This window comes from Streptopelia decaocto (assembly GCF_964273445.1).
Source record: "Streptopelia decaocto genome assembly, chromosome: 3".
NCBI lineage: Eukaryota > Metazoa > Chordata > Aves > Columbiformes > Columbidae > Streptopelia > Streptopelia decaocto.
In genome coordinates this window covers 32,851,709-32,866,556 of record NC_138656.1, presented here as the reverse complement: position 1 = coordinate 32,866,556, position 14,848 = coordinate 32,851,709, and the positions used below count along the sequence as shown (strand labels likewise).

Genomic DNA, 14,848 nt, shown 5'->3' with positions numbered 1-14,848 from the left:
TAGGAAAAATCAAATATCTTGGCTAGTCCAGAAGGCAAAGCAGTTGTTCGATTATATAACAGAATTGCCTATGTATTGGTGGCATTCGAGGTAGTCTATCATAAAGCGTGGGTGAAGGAAATTTCACAATTACAACATCGTAAGTAATTAAGTATATAATTGTGGTGTTTGTTTGTTTGTTTTTACTGTTATTGAATGCTAAATTTACACAAATCAGATTTTTTTTTAAAGCCTCGTTTACCCTTAAAATGTGTAAATGAATAAGCAGGCCCAATAATACAAATCTCTGTCCCTTACTGACCTTGAAACTTGCTTTTGATACAGAGATTTCCACATATGGTGCACTGTTTGAGGAGTGGCTGGAAACAGTAGTGAAACAAATTTAAGGCACACAGTTGTTCATTTTTGTATTCAAATTCTTTATATATATATACCATTTAATAATTCTTCTTGTTTTCTTTCTACTACAATAATTTCTACAGTTGTATTATCCCAGTCCCTCTCAGGACAAGTATTACTTTATGACTAGAAAAAATGTTTGATAATCAAGGTTTATTATTTTAAGATTAAATGAGAGTCAAAGTTTGAAAAAATATTAAAAATTTGAGTAGATTTTTCATCTAAATTATAGACACTCTGTGGGCTTCAAAACTAGGAGCCAATTTATAAGAATAAAATCTTGTCATCGCACAGTTAACAGAAGTTTTTGTGTTGCTATTTGGGCTTTTATTTTGTTTTGTATTTTTGCAATATCCGTATATAAGCTTTAATGCTCTGGGTTAACAAAATCTTGTAAGATACTGAGCACATCTCATAAGCACATCTCAGAAAATGAAGTTCATCATTTTCTAACTTGAGCTAAGAAAACATATGCCAGAAATAAGGCTGGATCTTATGCTTGTTTAGCTTATTAAGAAAAAGGTTTTATATGGCAGAAAGCTAATATGGTGAAAGTCGGTTGTACAATTTCTTTAACTGGAAACAATGTGAAGCTATTTCACAAGTAACAATACATATTTAATCATTGTATAGTAATGTCAGAAATCCTTATTCTGTAATAATTTATATAACAGAAACAATTGTTTGTCTTAGAAACTGATATAAAAATGTCTTCACAGCCTTAGAAACGACAATACTTGTGCGTCATCCTAAAACTGGGAAGTTCCTGGTTAATATTAATCCCCAAATTCCAGAGATTCTTCGAGAGACCAAATGTATGATAAAGTTGGGTCTGGAAGTGCCTGAGCAAGCAAAAAATATATTAAAAATGGAAAATAAGCTGAAGTCAAACAAGTTACGTTTAGAGGTAAATTTAAAAATTATCATGATTGCTCTCTTTTCCAAAAAAAAAAAAAAAGAAAATCTGATTAACTGTAAACTTTCCTCTATGGTTAAATAAACATTAAAGCTGAGTATGAGGTAGTTAATGGTAAATTTATGGAATGCACATGTGGACATAGAGGTTCTTATTTGAAAAACCTCTGCTAACTGCTGTGTGGGCTAGTATACTTAAGTGTAAGCATATATATTTTTTTATATTCTGTGACATGTTACATATATTCTGGTGATGAAATAATTGAAGCCATCAAAAAGATGTTCCCTCTGAAATTCAGTAAAACATAGTTTTACAGTTTTTGAGAAGCAAAGATTGTAATTCTTCTGGATTGGAAGATATGATGAGCCACAAAAACATCTAGAATTTTGCAGATTACCTGCCAGAGAAGTCAGGGTTTTGATACTTGTAGTATTTGCTGTTGTTGTAGTATTTCAAGAATCTTCTATCTTGTGGATGAGTTGTACCATACAAGATTTGTGTGTGTGTAAGACATAAGACAAGAGGATATTTTAAAACTGAGTTTATATGTGACTTTATTTATCTAAAGCATATGCTACTTAGTTGCAAGAGGGTATTGCAAGTTATGGTCACTAAAGCTCAAGCTGTCTTTAGCTCTAGAGAAAGATCTTACTTTGTATGGCTTTGTACTTAAAGAATTTGTTGCGTGAAGGCTGCTTTAGTTTTTCCTTGTGTAGCATGGTACGGATTCACTGCATTCCAGAAATTATGTACATAGGTATGTAATATCTGTGTAAAATTCTACACTTGTTTTCAAATGTAGTCTTGTATTGTTTTCTGTGTTTTTTCTGATGATTTGATTGTTTAACAGGTTATTTCCTTCAGTAAAGAAAGGACTTAAAATATTCTTCTTGATACTACCCTTTCTAATAATTAACAGGGTCTTCTCCAATGTTATGAAGATTTGTGTCAAGAAACACCAGTGAGGTTTGCAGAACTAATGTCCCCCAAAATGAAGAAGGTTGGTATTGTTAAATGCACTTCAGTATTCTTCAAAAGAACTTAGAATATCTTAATGGTAGTTTATAATTTTAAACTATTTAGATGGATCTGCATGTTGTGAACTTAATTTTACTAGAACATTTAAGACAAAAAATTTGCTCTTTGCATCCCTCATACAGTTTTCAAATAATGTGTATCACAGTAGAATAATCTTATTGCCTATGAGATGGAAATGTAGTAGAACAAAGAATATCGATTTTGTGGGTCTGTTTGTCTACATAAATCTCTGTCTTTGACATGGAAGTAAATTATCACTTATTTCAGCTTTAGAAGTTTTCACAGGAAGTTTTGCTTTTAGTTTAGCTGAAATACTAAGTGTTGTGATCCTTGTCTCTGCCTGGAGAGAATTGTTAGTCTTGTGAATTGAGTCAGTCTCTTCAGTGATGTAGAAAGGTTATATGCTACACTAAAGGCACAGTTTTATTGGAGGTAGAGAATGTATATATGACAAGCCACTTCATTTTGCCAAACACTTGCAAGTGTATGTGTGATTGTATGTGTGTGATTGTTCTAAGTAACTTTTCCCTTTTTGGTTGTAAATAATATCAAAAGGTTGCAGAGTTTGCTTAAGTTTGTGGGACTACATAGCTGACATGTGCTGAAGTATAAGAAACAAAAAAATTGTCCGTGCTCATAAGAGTTAAATAATAAAAGAGAAAAAGATAAAATGATTGTAGTCTTTACTGTAGTGATACTTATGTAAACATGAGTATATCATAGAGGGAATTGTACACCTCTGTGTTTTAGAGGAAACAACTGACAAAAGAGAAGGATGAATATTGTACGAACAACAGAAGATGAAAACCATGTATATAAAGATGATAGTAATAGCTGTATTTGCAAATAATTGTGTGTCTATTTGAGCTGAATTAACAGTTGTAGTCGTGATATAGACATAGCAAAAAGAAGCATTAGAATGAAGTGAAGGGGTGAAGTCCAGGCAGTGACTTGGTAAATGTTAAGATGTAAGAGCAGATGTGATAGCTGGCTATTTAAAATTAAATATGAGCGTAATCAGTTCAAAGTTTCTCAGCGATTAAGCATAATTAAATTTCTGTCACTTCAAGGAGATGGCAAAATTTAAAATTGTGGTGGCTGTGTACTTGGAAATCAGTGAGAAGCTTTGGAGTGCTAGGCAAAAATTTCAAGGGAGCTCTGTGAGAGAGTCTGGAAAGGTCTGTTTTCATAGCCTGGCAGTAGTATAAGACTCCTTTTCCTCAGTGTCCTATCTGCTTTGAAGGTACAGGATCTGCAATGAAGGAAGGATTTTGGTGTAGATCATACAGAGACAGGGAAATGAGCTGATTTCTGCAGGCTGTGGAAAACCAAGAATTCAGTAAGGGAAATGGTAGGGAAGAGAGGATTTTTAAAAATAACATTGAAGCTATTACAAAATTTGGAGAGGACCACTGTGATTCAAAAGGGGACAAAGGAAAAATGTCACTAGATAGATGCATGAGGTTGAAAGACTACTAATTATGCTGTTGAGAGTGGTCAAGATATATACTAAAGGATGAAATGCAAGATCAATAGTGGACTTGATTTTAATTTTACACAGTAGTAGGAAACACTAAAAGATGCTACCTAGGAGAACAGGAAGGGGAAGATTGTTGCTGAACATCTACACTTGACAGTTGCAGACAGAGGCTGTAGTATGCACTACCCTCCCTTTCTCCAATATTGCTTAAATTCCTTTGATATTTTCCTTGAAACCATGTAACCTTCCTTGTAAAACTTACACACAACTCCTTCATCAGTGACATTAGTGATTCTAACAATAATGGCATTTGTTTTTTGTTTTTTGTTTTTTTTAATCTACAAAATTATATTTTTATGCTTAGATGGAAACTGTGTTGAGGCAAGGACTTACCATGCTGACTTGGTCATCTGTGACACTGGAAAGTTTCTTTCAAGAAGCTGATCAAGTTCTGTATATGTTTAAACAGTTTTTTAAAAAGGTATACAATTTATCACTATATAAATGAAATGATAATTCAATTATTTCCAGTACGCCGCTCTTCATATTAGAAATTAATTTGTGCTTATTTTTGTACCACTTGAAATACATAGAAATTTTGTTTGCTTTTTAAAGTATGTTCTTTTTTTTTGAAGAATGATGTACTCCATGATTCTCTTCCATTATTACCCTCAAATGTTTGATCTTTGCTTCCATTCTTGCAGTAGAATATATTTCCAATTGTTCTCAGATTCTGTGACCACCACTCTGATTTTCAGAGTGTACCTCTGCTTCTCTTAAGTGCTTGCCCATGAGTGCAGTTGCACACAAGATACCGCCATGTAAACAGGGCCCAGTGGAGAGTTTTTTAGCATTAACTGTATTCATAGCAGGTATGCTGTGAAACTGTCTCCTCTTTGTGCAGCCAATATAATAATAAAAGGGAGCACACTCTTCCCTCACAGTTCTCTGTATGCTGACTGCGTCTGTGCTTTTTTCCTCTCTTAGTGTTTGCCACATGATTTCTGAATTATTTTAATTCCAGTAACATGTTTGAGGACCTGTGTTGGTTCTTTTCCTTTCAAAGACATTATCTTGCTAGTCAGATCATTCATCTGGCTTGATGGTTGAACTGTATGCCTATGATCTCTCCTATCAATACCATAAGGTGTGTCTTCTGTGGTAGGAGATTGTTAATGACTGGTGGGTGTATCCACCTTTTTCCCCTGTATGGCAGAAAACCAGAATTATGATCAAGTGCTCTGTTTGCTACTGAAACCCAAAGATGAAAAAATATTAACTATTTAAGAAATTGATGATACTTTGAGCCTAAGTATACCTGAAATAACCATGTCTTTTTTAGGCATCCTCTATTTTCCTTAAACATGTAGTTTGTGTGTATTTCTGTCTCTCTTACCCCTTCCATACGAATACAAAAATATGTAAACTTGGTTAGACCCTTGATTCCTGTGAGTGGGATATTGTGAACAAATAGGGGAAAAGTGATGTAAAGCAGAAATATAAATGATACTATGATGAACAAGATATTACAGATGCACAATATTTCAGGTAAAAAAAAAATGGAGAGAAGTCAGCTGTATTTGGATTCTGTCATGACAAAACCACTTCAAAATAGTTGACTGAATGATGATAATGCTGTAATTTAGAATCAAAAACCCTGTGAAAAGCTGTGATGAATAAAAGAAGTAGGGCTGAAGACTAACACATCAAGCAAGTTACAGCAGGCCTGCCCTTGCCTTACATCTAGACTCGTCTGCCCATCTGCCTAAAACTGCTGTTAAAACAGCCAGGATTCTTCAGGAACCTAGCATGGATAAGATAGTGGAGCAAGAGTTATTTTCTGTTCCATTAATGGATGGGTTGATGATGTTCTCCAGGCACAGGACATAATTATTTCCGTTGTCACTCATTCATTTAGTTTCCAAGACTCATAATCTCAAAATGCTGTCAAGAGAAGCTCATTCAAAGATTAGATAATTGCTATTATGGTTCAGAAGTAGTCTTGCCTTATATTCTTTGTGAAATAATTTTAATCACACAGTGAATTTAAAAATACAATGCTGGTAACCAGAAACTTGTGAATAAGTGAAAACATCAAATTTCTCTAAAGACTTCCCTTTTTCATGGATTCATATGTCTCAGTTTCCCAACATAGAACCAACAGATACTTAAGAATTACAAGATTTTGTTTTTAAAGGACTGCCTGAAATGAAATTGTGGACACTACTAATCTTTTTAGAATTGTAATATCACACTGTACAGGATTTAAAGGCATATACTCTTAGCAATAGGGTTCTCATTTTCTGTGGCAACAGTAACCATATAATTTCCAGACTTTTTTTCATTGTTCAAATTCCAGATTGCAATGGAACATGTTAACAAAGGCTAAACTTTGTGGGGTATTTCTCTCCCCAGATTCCCTCTGTAGACAATAGAGGAATAATTCACACGAAAAACAGACTACATTTAGCCATTGTAAATAGCCCCTAATTACCATAACTTAATGAGACATTGCTGTGCTTCATTTTTTCTCTGCTTCTCTCATCTTGAGGTCTTTTGTGTTGGTTATTTTACCGCAATTTTTTTTTTTTTTTTTTTTTTTTTGTAATTATTAACTTTCTTAGAGGATTTTCTATGATGTAAGGTTCTTGTATTTTCACTGGGTAGATAATATTTTTTCCTGCAAAACACTTTATGCCTGTTAGAATCTCTAAAATAGAATGCATTACACTTTAAAAATAAATGTATGGTATTAACACAATTTTCTGTTTTTTAGGTTAATGATTTAAGTGAAGTGCGGATTGATTCAATATTGAAAGAAATATCAAATACTCTTCTAATTGTCTTACCAGCAGATGGAGCTGTCACAATAGAGAATTTGTTGACCCACAATGAGGTGTGTGCCACTTTACATATTCTAACTTGAGTTCTCGGGTATGTTAGAAACAATGCCCTAGTAAAGTAATAGGAAACTACAAAACAGTTCTTCTCACTGTAGAGATACAGAACATTTTTAAATTAAAATATCGTGGTTAAAAGATTTTATATGAAGATAAATTGGAGATACTTAAGCTGTAATTTATCATAGATAATTTTTATTTATATAACTGCTTCACAGTCAGGTGAGATTTTTTTTTTTATATGGAGATACTCAGACATACACAGCCTTTTTTTCTCTTTATTTCCCTTATTTCCCTTTTTTTCCTTATTTTTCTTTTTAAAGGAGAAGGCAAAAAATACCTTCCAACAAGTATATTTGAGAATTTGAAAGTTTCACTGGTTCCAAATGAGATTAAATATGCATTTAATTAGTAAATTAGTGCAAGTAAATAAAATTGTTGAGGACAGTTGAAAGAGTATTTGGGTAATTTCACATTCAGACTGTAAACTCCCTGCAATATTCAGGATTTTCTTCTGACCTTTAAAAATACCATTGCATTTCAAAAATTGATATATTTTTTTTAAACCCAAACATTAAAAACGTGGTGATAATATAACAGAAGATTTTAATAATTTTGAATAAAGATTTGGGGGTTGTTTTCTCAGTTTTCTTTTTAAAATGTTGCTGTTTCATTGAAATAGTCTCAGTCTGAAGAAAGCAATATTGAGGGAAATGTTTTGGCTCTTCATGAAGAGCAGCAGTAGTAAGATAATCAGTGATACTAAGATAATTCATTGGTATTTTTATTTAACAGACTTATACTGAAGAACGTGCTGAGTTATTGAACCACAAAAGCATACAAATTGAAGATGCTGTTCAAGAACTAATATCTATATTTGAAAAGAATTATGAAATTACATCTAAGAAAAACTCAGAGAAACATGCATCACCAGGTAGCTGATGTTGATTATTTAAATAAAATTTTCTGTTCCTCATTCTGTAGATTTAACTAGTACATACTAGAATTTCATTGTTTTAGCTAATTGTCTTCAGACTTCTTCTCACTATGGTTTCATTTGTGTCACAGTTCTGCTGTCATTTACCACTGTTAAACTAAAACACTGCCCTGTGAAATACAGAGCAAATTCAGTATTTCTAGAACTAAACTCTGCCCTTCTGTTTAGATTACCAAGATATTTGCTCTAGTGGAAGAAAGTGATGGTTCAGTTTCTCTTAATCACTCATATTTTTTTTCTTTTTTCCTCTCCATGAAATGAAATAGTGTCTCTCTCTTCTCAGCTATGTCAGGTATTGGGTACTGTCCCTCTGTCTGTGACTTTTCTGGTACCGTAGAATTGTATCTCTTATACTAGTGCTTTACTGGCTGGTCAGTTTAAGTACAGTCAATTGACTATCAACTGCTAGCATATGAGTCTCACAGCTGATCAATATGGCTGGTTCACACTGCTCTGCAGTGTGTTACCAAGGTTTCAGGAGGTCCTATAACCATTATAGGAGATATAGTTTATAGTTGGAGAACAATATTCTGTTTTAAAGAACAAGGTATTTTGGAGCTTAATCAGTAATGGAGCTCCTTTCCTGATACAGGATTTTTTTCATTCTGGGTTCAGTTTCCTCCAGGTATAGAAGCATAGTCGGAGTCAGTACTCCAGGTAGTTCAATATGATGCAACCAGAAAAACCTGATTCAAAGATACTTCTCTGTATTTTGTTAAATTGTTTATGTTGATTGGCTTGTTTGTTTGTTTCTGGCTGATATATCCATGCCTGCCTACTTATCTTTATTAAAATATTTGTAGTGCATGGTGTTTGTTAGACTGAGGCTCTTAACCACATTCCTGGTGTAAAAAAAAAAAAAAAAGGTGTGAAATATAACCAATTATCTGATCCAGGTACTGCTAACACAAAAAGCAATATTGTTTTGCCTGTAAAGATGGGGGACAGCACGCTTCAAAGCAGAACACAATGTTCATTTAATGGAAAATGTATTTTTTTAAAATTTACAGTAGAAGGAAGACGTATAGCATTTGAAAGTAATGAGGAGAGGAAAAAGAATGCTTCTGCAGCCCATCATCTTGATAAAGAAGTTGAATTTAAACAGGTATTTTGTGATAAGAGAATTTTTTTTTTTGGACCAATCAGATTAGTAAACAGTATCTTGAGTTTTGGTAGCTGGATATCAGTCTTACAGAAAGACATCACAGAGAATATCAAATGCCATGTAAAAATGACAGAATAGCTTCCTTATAAAGTGAGTTTCAGGTAAATTTTAGCTTTCACAAGTATATTCCATGTTATTCCCATTATCACCATTATTAAACAAATTCTTGATATATGAGTGCTAAGTGTACAAGTTTGGAGAAAATATTGTGCCTAAGCTGTAACACAGGTTTTCCTTCTTGGATGAGCAGAAACATTCATTCTTTCTATACTCCTCTTTCAACTGCACCAAGAAAGATCACTTTTGTGCCTTTTCCTTGAAGAATATAATCTCTTCATGTTCAGCAGAGAGGGGAAGTATAAGTAGAGAACAAAGACTCACAAACTTGCAGGCACAAATGCAATGATGTTACAAGATTGTATTCTGTTGTTTTGTGCTAGTGATCATTACATGTAGCTGTATTTTTATATTCTTGATCCAGTACAGTCTGGTTTTACTGTGTTTATCTTTTATTTGAAAAGGGTACATATGCACCAGTGTTTTTTTGAAGGAGTATGAGACTTCAGCCAGATCTCTGTATTCTGTGTCTAAGACAAATTGAGTTTCCTCAAATGCTATATTTGCTTTTTCAGGCAGGTTTTACTTACTTACAAGCTATTTTTTCCTTAGCTTCTCCCCCTGTGTTTGTTGTGTGACTTACAGCATAAATTCCTTCAGACAAGACTAGTATGTTTGACTTAAAACCATCTGAAATAATCTTCAGGTTTCTGTCTGAATACAATAGTGAATAATGTACATTTTATTTATTGCAGAAATGTACAGAGATGATTGCCTATTTCAGTCACCAGCTGCTAGACAGCCTCCAGAAAGCCACTCGACTCTCTTTGGATAGTCTGAAAAAAAGAATATTTGTTTCAAAGTAAGTTGCAAATGAAAGATTTATTCAATAAAATTACCAGAACAAAGTTATTTCTGTGTTAATATAATAATGAAAATATGCATTCACATGTGTAATGGTAGATGCACATGTATCATTAGTCAAACAGTTCCAGACCTCCTGGCCATTTTAGCTCAAGCAGAACCTGGAGAACCTTCTCTTTTTGTTGCAGTGATGCTTTGGGCCCACACTTTCCTTTTATGCTATAATTCTTTACATTGTTAGTTACAGTCCATGCTTTTTGTTTTGTGCAGAAAATGGAGTTTATTTCTACTACTGTTTCCCCTCTGCCTGTACTCTTTTGTTTTTATTGCCACATATTTCCCTTGGGATTGCTTTGAAGATGCTGTTAGTACCATGTATTGTCCAACACAAATAACTAGAAATTAAATGATCATTCTAGGTCATGTATGGCAGTGTGCCTATATGTTCATCACATTTCAGATTACTTCTGCAACTATGGCTATGCAGTCAAAGCTCCCATGGGTTAAAGATCATCCATGCACTCCTTATTAATACTATATAATGGCAAGATACATATGATTTTATCATTCTGTTATATTCAGTGTATTTTCTATAGATTCTTCTACGCTCAAACAGACATACACTTTAGAGACAGAATTGCTTCAGTATGTATTATATATTGAAAAGCCTACTTAGCATTCTATTAAGAGAATTTATTTTAAGCATATGAAGCTGAGGTGTGTTGTCATTAGTGTATGTTGAAGCCTGAGTTACTTTTTTCTTTTTCTGAGGACATCTCTCATAGAAATTGTATTGAAAACCTGAATTTACTGATGTCAATAGGCATGTGTCCTTCATATTTGTCTATGGTATTGTATTATTGAATCCTCCCTTATTTGGTCACCATGTCGTGTCATAGCATTTAGAAATTGTACTTTGCCCTTTGTTTTTGGTTTTAGTTTTGAGTGGGTTCAGCTCATGTGCACTGTCTTGTTGTCTGTGAAACTTTTTTTTTCTGTTGTGTTGAAGATTTATCTAAAACATAATGAGACAACTTTTACTTTTGATAGGTCGTTGCATGAAGTGGTCAGTAAAATGTTTTTATGTCCTACTCACAGCACTGGCAGAGTTCCATCATTCTTAAATTGAGAGATTAAAATCCAGAATCAGAAAATATTCTGGATAAACAATTCTTAAAGCAGTGGCTGGATCCAAGGTAACATTTTTCTGAATGATGGAGCCCTGGGTATTCTCTTTACCCGTTAAACAAGAAGTTTCTGTAACTTTTGTCAACTAGTTCGTAACTTAATGTGAAAATTCTCCATGAGGGTTTGCCCAGAAAGCATAGCTCAAAAGTATATTTCTAACATAGGTGGTTTCATTGTGACGTGTTTATGACGTTTCAAAATTATTTTTAGCAAAGCTACATTTGGTGGAAGCAAGTTTTCTGATCGTTCAAGCAAACCTGAAGAGGTCCCTTCTTTTCTAAAAGCAGAAGTACACCTTTCTGTTCCCAATATGGTAAGTTATATGTCACATAGATAAGGTAAAATACAATGTCTTATCTCTGCATTTGCCCAAGCACAGGATGTGGGCACACTTCTACTGAACCAGCATCCAGTCTCTCAGACCTTTCAGTTCACTGAGAACACTGATGAAATGTGCTCATGGTGCCAATGTTCCTGGTTTCTGTCTTAGTCATACTTGCAGAACCTGGCCTTTTGTCATTCTTGTGTGTTTAAACAGTTATGTTGCAATCTGCTTATCAGTGCTCTTTGCAGAATGATGACAGTTCTTCACGTGTAGCAGTTGCATGATTTTTCATGTTTGTTTTTTAACTGTTTTGTTCCTTGTGTGATTAAAATCCTTTGAAAAAAATAATGAACATTATCTTTGCTCAGTTTGACTTTAGTCATCTCAATAGAAAGTTAGGTGACCTGAAGGAGAGAACACTGAATAAAATGAGAAGATTCAAAAACCAGAGAAGAGCTCTGGATTTCTGTATGCAGAGAAAAAAACAAACAGATTGATTGCAAAGAACAAATGCATGCATTTGTTTTACTTTTGTGGAGTAAGATCAGTCTGTGTCAGCAATATGTATGGTATTTTATTTTATATATGAGAAGTTAATATTATCCAACAGTTTTATAAAGATGAAAAGCTTTATGTTAATGAAATTATAATGAAAGAAATGTTCTGTTCCAAGGTGATATTCCTTTGACATTGAATCAGTGTTCATATTGGCATTCTGTTGTCCATTCACACCGTGTGTGTGCGTACTTGTGCATGATGAGAGTTGTGAGGCACTGGAACAGGCTGCCCAGAGAAGCTGTGGATGCCCCATCCCTGGAAGTGTTCAAGGCCAGGCTGGATGGGGCTTTGAGCAACCTGGTCTAGTGGAAGGTGCCCCTGCCCATGGCAGCAGGGTTGGAACTAGATAATCTTTTAAGTCCCTTCCAGCACAAACCATTCTGTCATTCTATGATTTCATAATTTCAAAATAACAACTTGCTCATTAAAGCTATAAGATAATGTTCTGAGAACTGTATTTGAGGATTGGGCATATCACAAGAGTGATCTTTCTTCTGAAGTTTAACAAGGAATGCTGTATTGCTGCTCCTTCCTATGTCACTCTCAGGTAGGTTCATCCTCCTGTTTAGTATTTTGGAGACATTGATGTGTGCCTTTACTCCTCCTTATCCTATATAGAATTATTTTCAAACAAGGACAGGACAAAGTCACAATTAGCACTATTGCTGCTAATACAGTTCAAAAAGTTTTGGGTTCTGGACTTCATGGCTTTTTGTGTGCTACTAAATAAAACAGGCTAGAGGCCTGAGTGTGCTGACGTGAAATGGTGTGTATTCACTGTAGTAAATGCTTTTCTTCCTGAATTCAGGAGCTTGCATTCAAACTGTGTGTTAGGAACAGCCCCTGTCATGTTTTATGCACCAAACTGTGCCTGTTTCTTTTTTTTTTTTTTTTTTCTGGGAGAGTGCTTTTTTGCATCATTCCTAATTATGCTAAGGGAGCATAACAGTGTTTATACAGTGCAGGTAATGGCAGACCAGAGCCTGTGTTTTTTGGCTCTATTCTGCTGACTAGTTGTTCTTGATTCAGATCGGGAATCCTTGTTTTCCTGCCAGCTCTTTTTATCATGTACTCTGGTAGCTGAATATGAGTTCTCTTCCTCCTCTTACCTGGGCGTTAGATTGCTTGCAGAATTATGATACGAAATCTTGCCAAAAATGCAAGTAGAGATCTTCAGGGATACTGCATGGAGTTTCATTAATTTACTTAACATTGTGACCTTGCAAAAGTTTTTGAGGTAATGCTACATCTGGGAGAAAAGAAACATTCAGTATTTATTCAACTGGGACCTTTGATCCAGGTGATTTTGTTTGCCTGAAATTACCCGTGATGTGAGTATATGTATAGATAAGCACTTAGAAGGAGAGGTAATGTAGCTGTAAATCTTCTTTAAAATGATCTGTCCATAAGTATTTGTTTGACCATTCCTCTTACAATTTTCTCTCACAGAATTTAGGATCTAATGGTTAAGAGAAACAGAGAGGGGGATCTTGGCTTGCAATTTTTAGTGCTTTTTGGTTCTAGAATGCAGGAAAAAGGCTTGTAATGTATTCCCACACCCTATAAAAATATTTATGAAGAAGCTGTTTAAAATGTTGTTGGAATTGTAAAAAATAACCATAAAAAACAACAATGAAACTATCTTACACACACGCTCATCATTTTACCCATAGTATGATTGTAGAAATAGGTCAGTAGAGTATGTTTCTTTTCTTTAGAGGCAATTCTCAGCAAGATGAATTGTTAAAGTTACATTTTCCAGCTTTTCTTCTGGGGCAAGTTCTGCGGTTCACTATGAGTGGAGTAAAACTGAGGTCTTAAAAAATGTCAATCAGTTGCATTTATTTCAACAATATTTCAACTGTTTTAAACAGATAATTGTTCCCAGTTTAGACGATATACAACAAGCAATCAATCAAGTGATGCAGTTAATACTGGAAGTAAATCGTGGAGTTGCTCGGTGGGGACAGAGACATGTGCAAAAATCTAATTTAAAAGCAGAACCAGGCACACGGCAAGCATCTTCAGCAGGCTTTGGATCACCAGGAAAAACAGCCAAGGGAAAAAAAAGGAGCAAAGGGGAAAGTAAGTGTGTGTTTGTTTGTTGTTTTTTTTTTTTGCTTATTTCAACTTTTTACTTTAATAAAAATGCCATATATAAATATTTGTGAATAAACTCATCTTTCTTTAAAGAGGCCAAATCTAGATTATCTTGAATTATTTGGGGGAGGGTTATTTTTTTTAATTAGCTATATTTTTAAGAAATAGCTTTACAGGCTTACATAAATGTTAGAACAATGTGAAACAATAAGCAAAATATCTTAGAAAAATGATGGATTCTGAATCTCATATTTAATTTGAGGCAAAGTAAGATTGTTAATTCATCTTTTTGCATACTCACTGTGGGATGTAGCCATAATGATATAGTTGGAACCATGAACAATGATTGTTGACTAGCTCTCATTGGAATATTGAGATGAAGTACGAGCTATTTTAATGGATTATAAAACATTCCAAGTGTTTGTTCATGTGAATATTCTGACTGTAGATAGATCTGCATCCATTCTAGTCAGATACTTTTTTCCTTAATACTATTTTTAAACGTCTCCCCCCATATTCTTTGCAAGCGTCCACAAAAGCCCAAATATATTTTTACCATCTTTTAGCTGCTTAGCTGAGCCAGTGATCAGCAATACAGATGTATCTTTATTGTGATTCTTTTGGAAAATCTTTAACATTTTGGAAAGTATTTCTTTCTGATAGTCCAGAGCTGGGACTTCATTCTACTAATGTGCTTCGTATGATTTTAAGCTCTTTAATGGGCTTCAAGCAGGGTGTCAGGAACTATCATCACTAGACAGACATAGCCTTTTCCTATGCTGTATCAAAATACACCACCAGCAAGTAACCACTTTCATGTCCTTAAACTACTTGTCAGCAACACCTGGGGCATACGTTAAT

The 14,848-nt window shown here is 34.2% G+C and overlaps 1 protein-coding gene across 1 annotated transcript in view; it reads left to right on the top strand.

Moving 5' to 3' along the window:
• Positions 1-14,848, top strand: part of DNAH8 (dynein axonemal heavy chain 8) — a 134,833-nt gene that overhangs the window by 15,141 nt on the left and 104,844 nt on the right. The window contains exons 12-20 of the mRNA XM_082048935.1: positions 4-139; positions 1,119-1,306; positions 2,235-2,315; positions 4,198-4,314; positions 6,610-6,729; positions 7,529-7,667; positions 8,741-8,835; positions 9,708-9,806; positions 13,762-13,972. Of these exons, the coding sequence (XP_081905061.1) occupies positions 4-139; positions 1,119-1,306; positions 2,235-2,315; positions 4,198-4,314; positions 6,610-6,729; positions 7,529-7,667; positions 8,741-8,835; positions 9,708-9,806; positions 13,762-13,972 (1,186 nt within the window). The remainder of the gene's footprint in view (positions 1-3; positions 140-1,118; positions 1,307-2,234; positions 2,316-4,197; positions 4,315-6,609; positions 6,730-7,528; positions 7,668-8,740; positions 8,836-9,707; positions 9,807-13,761; positions 13,973-14,848) is intronic.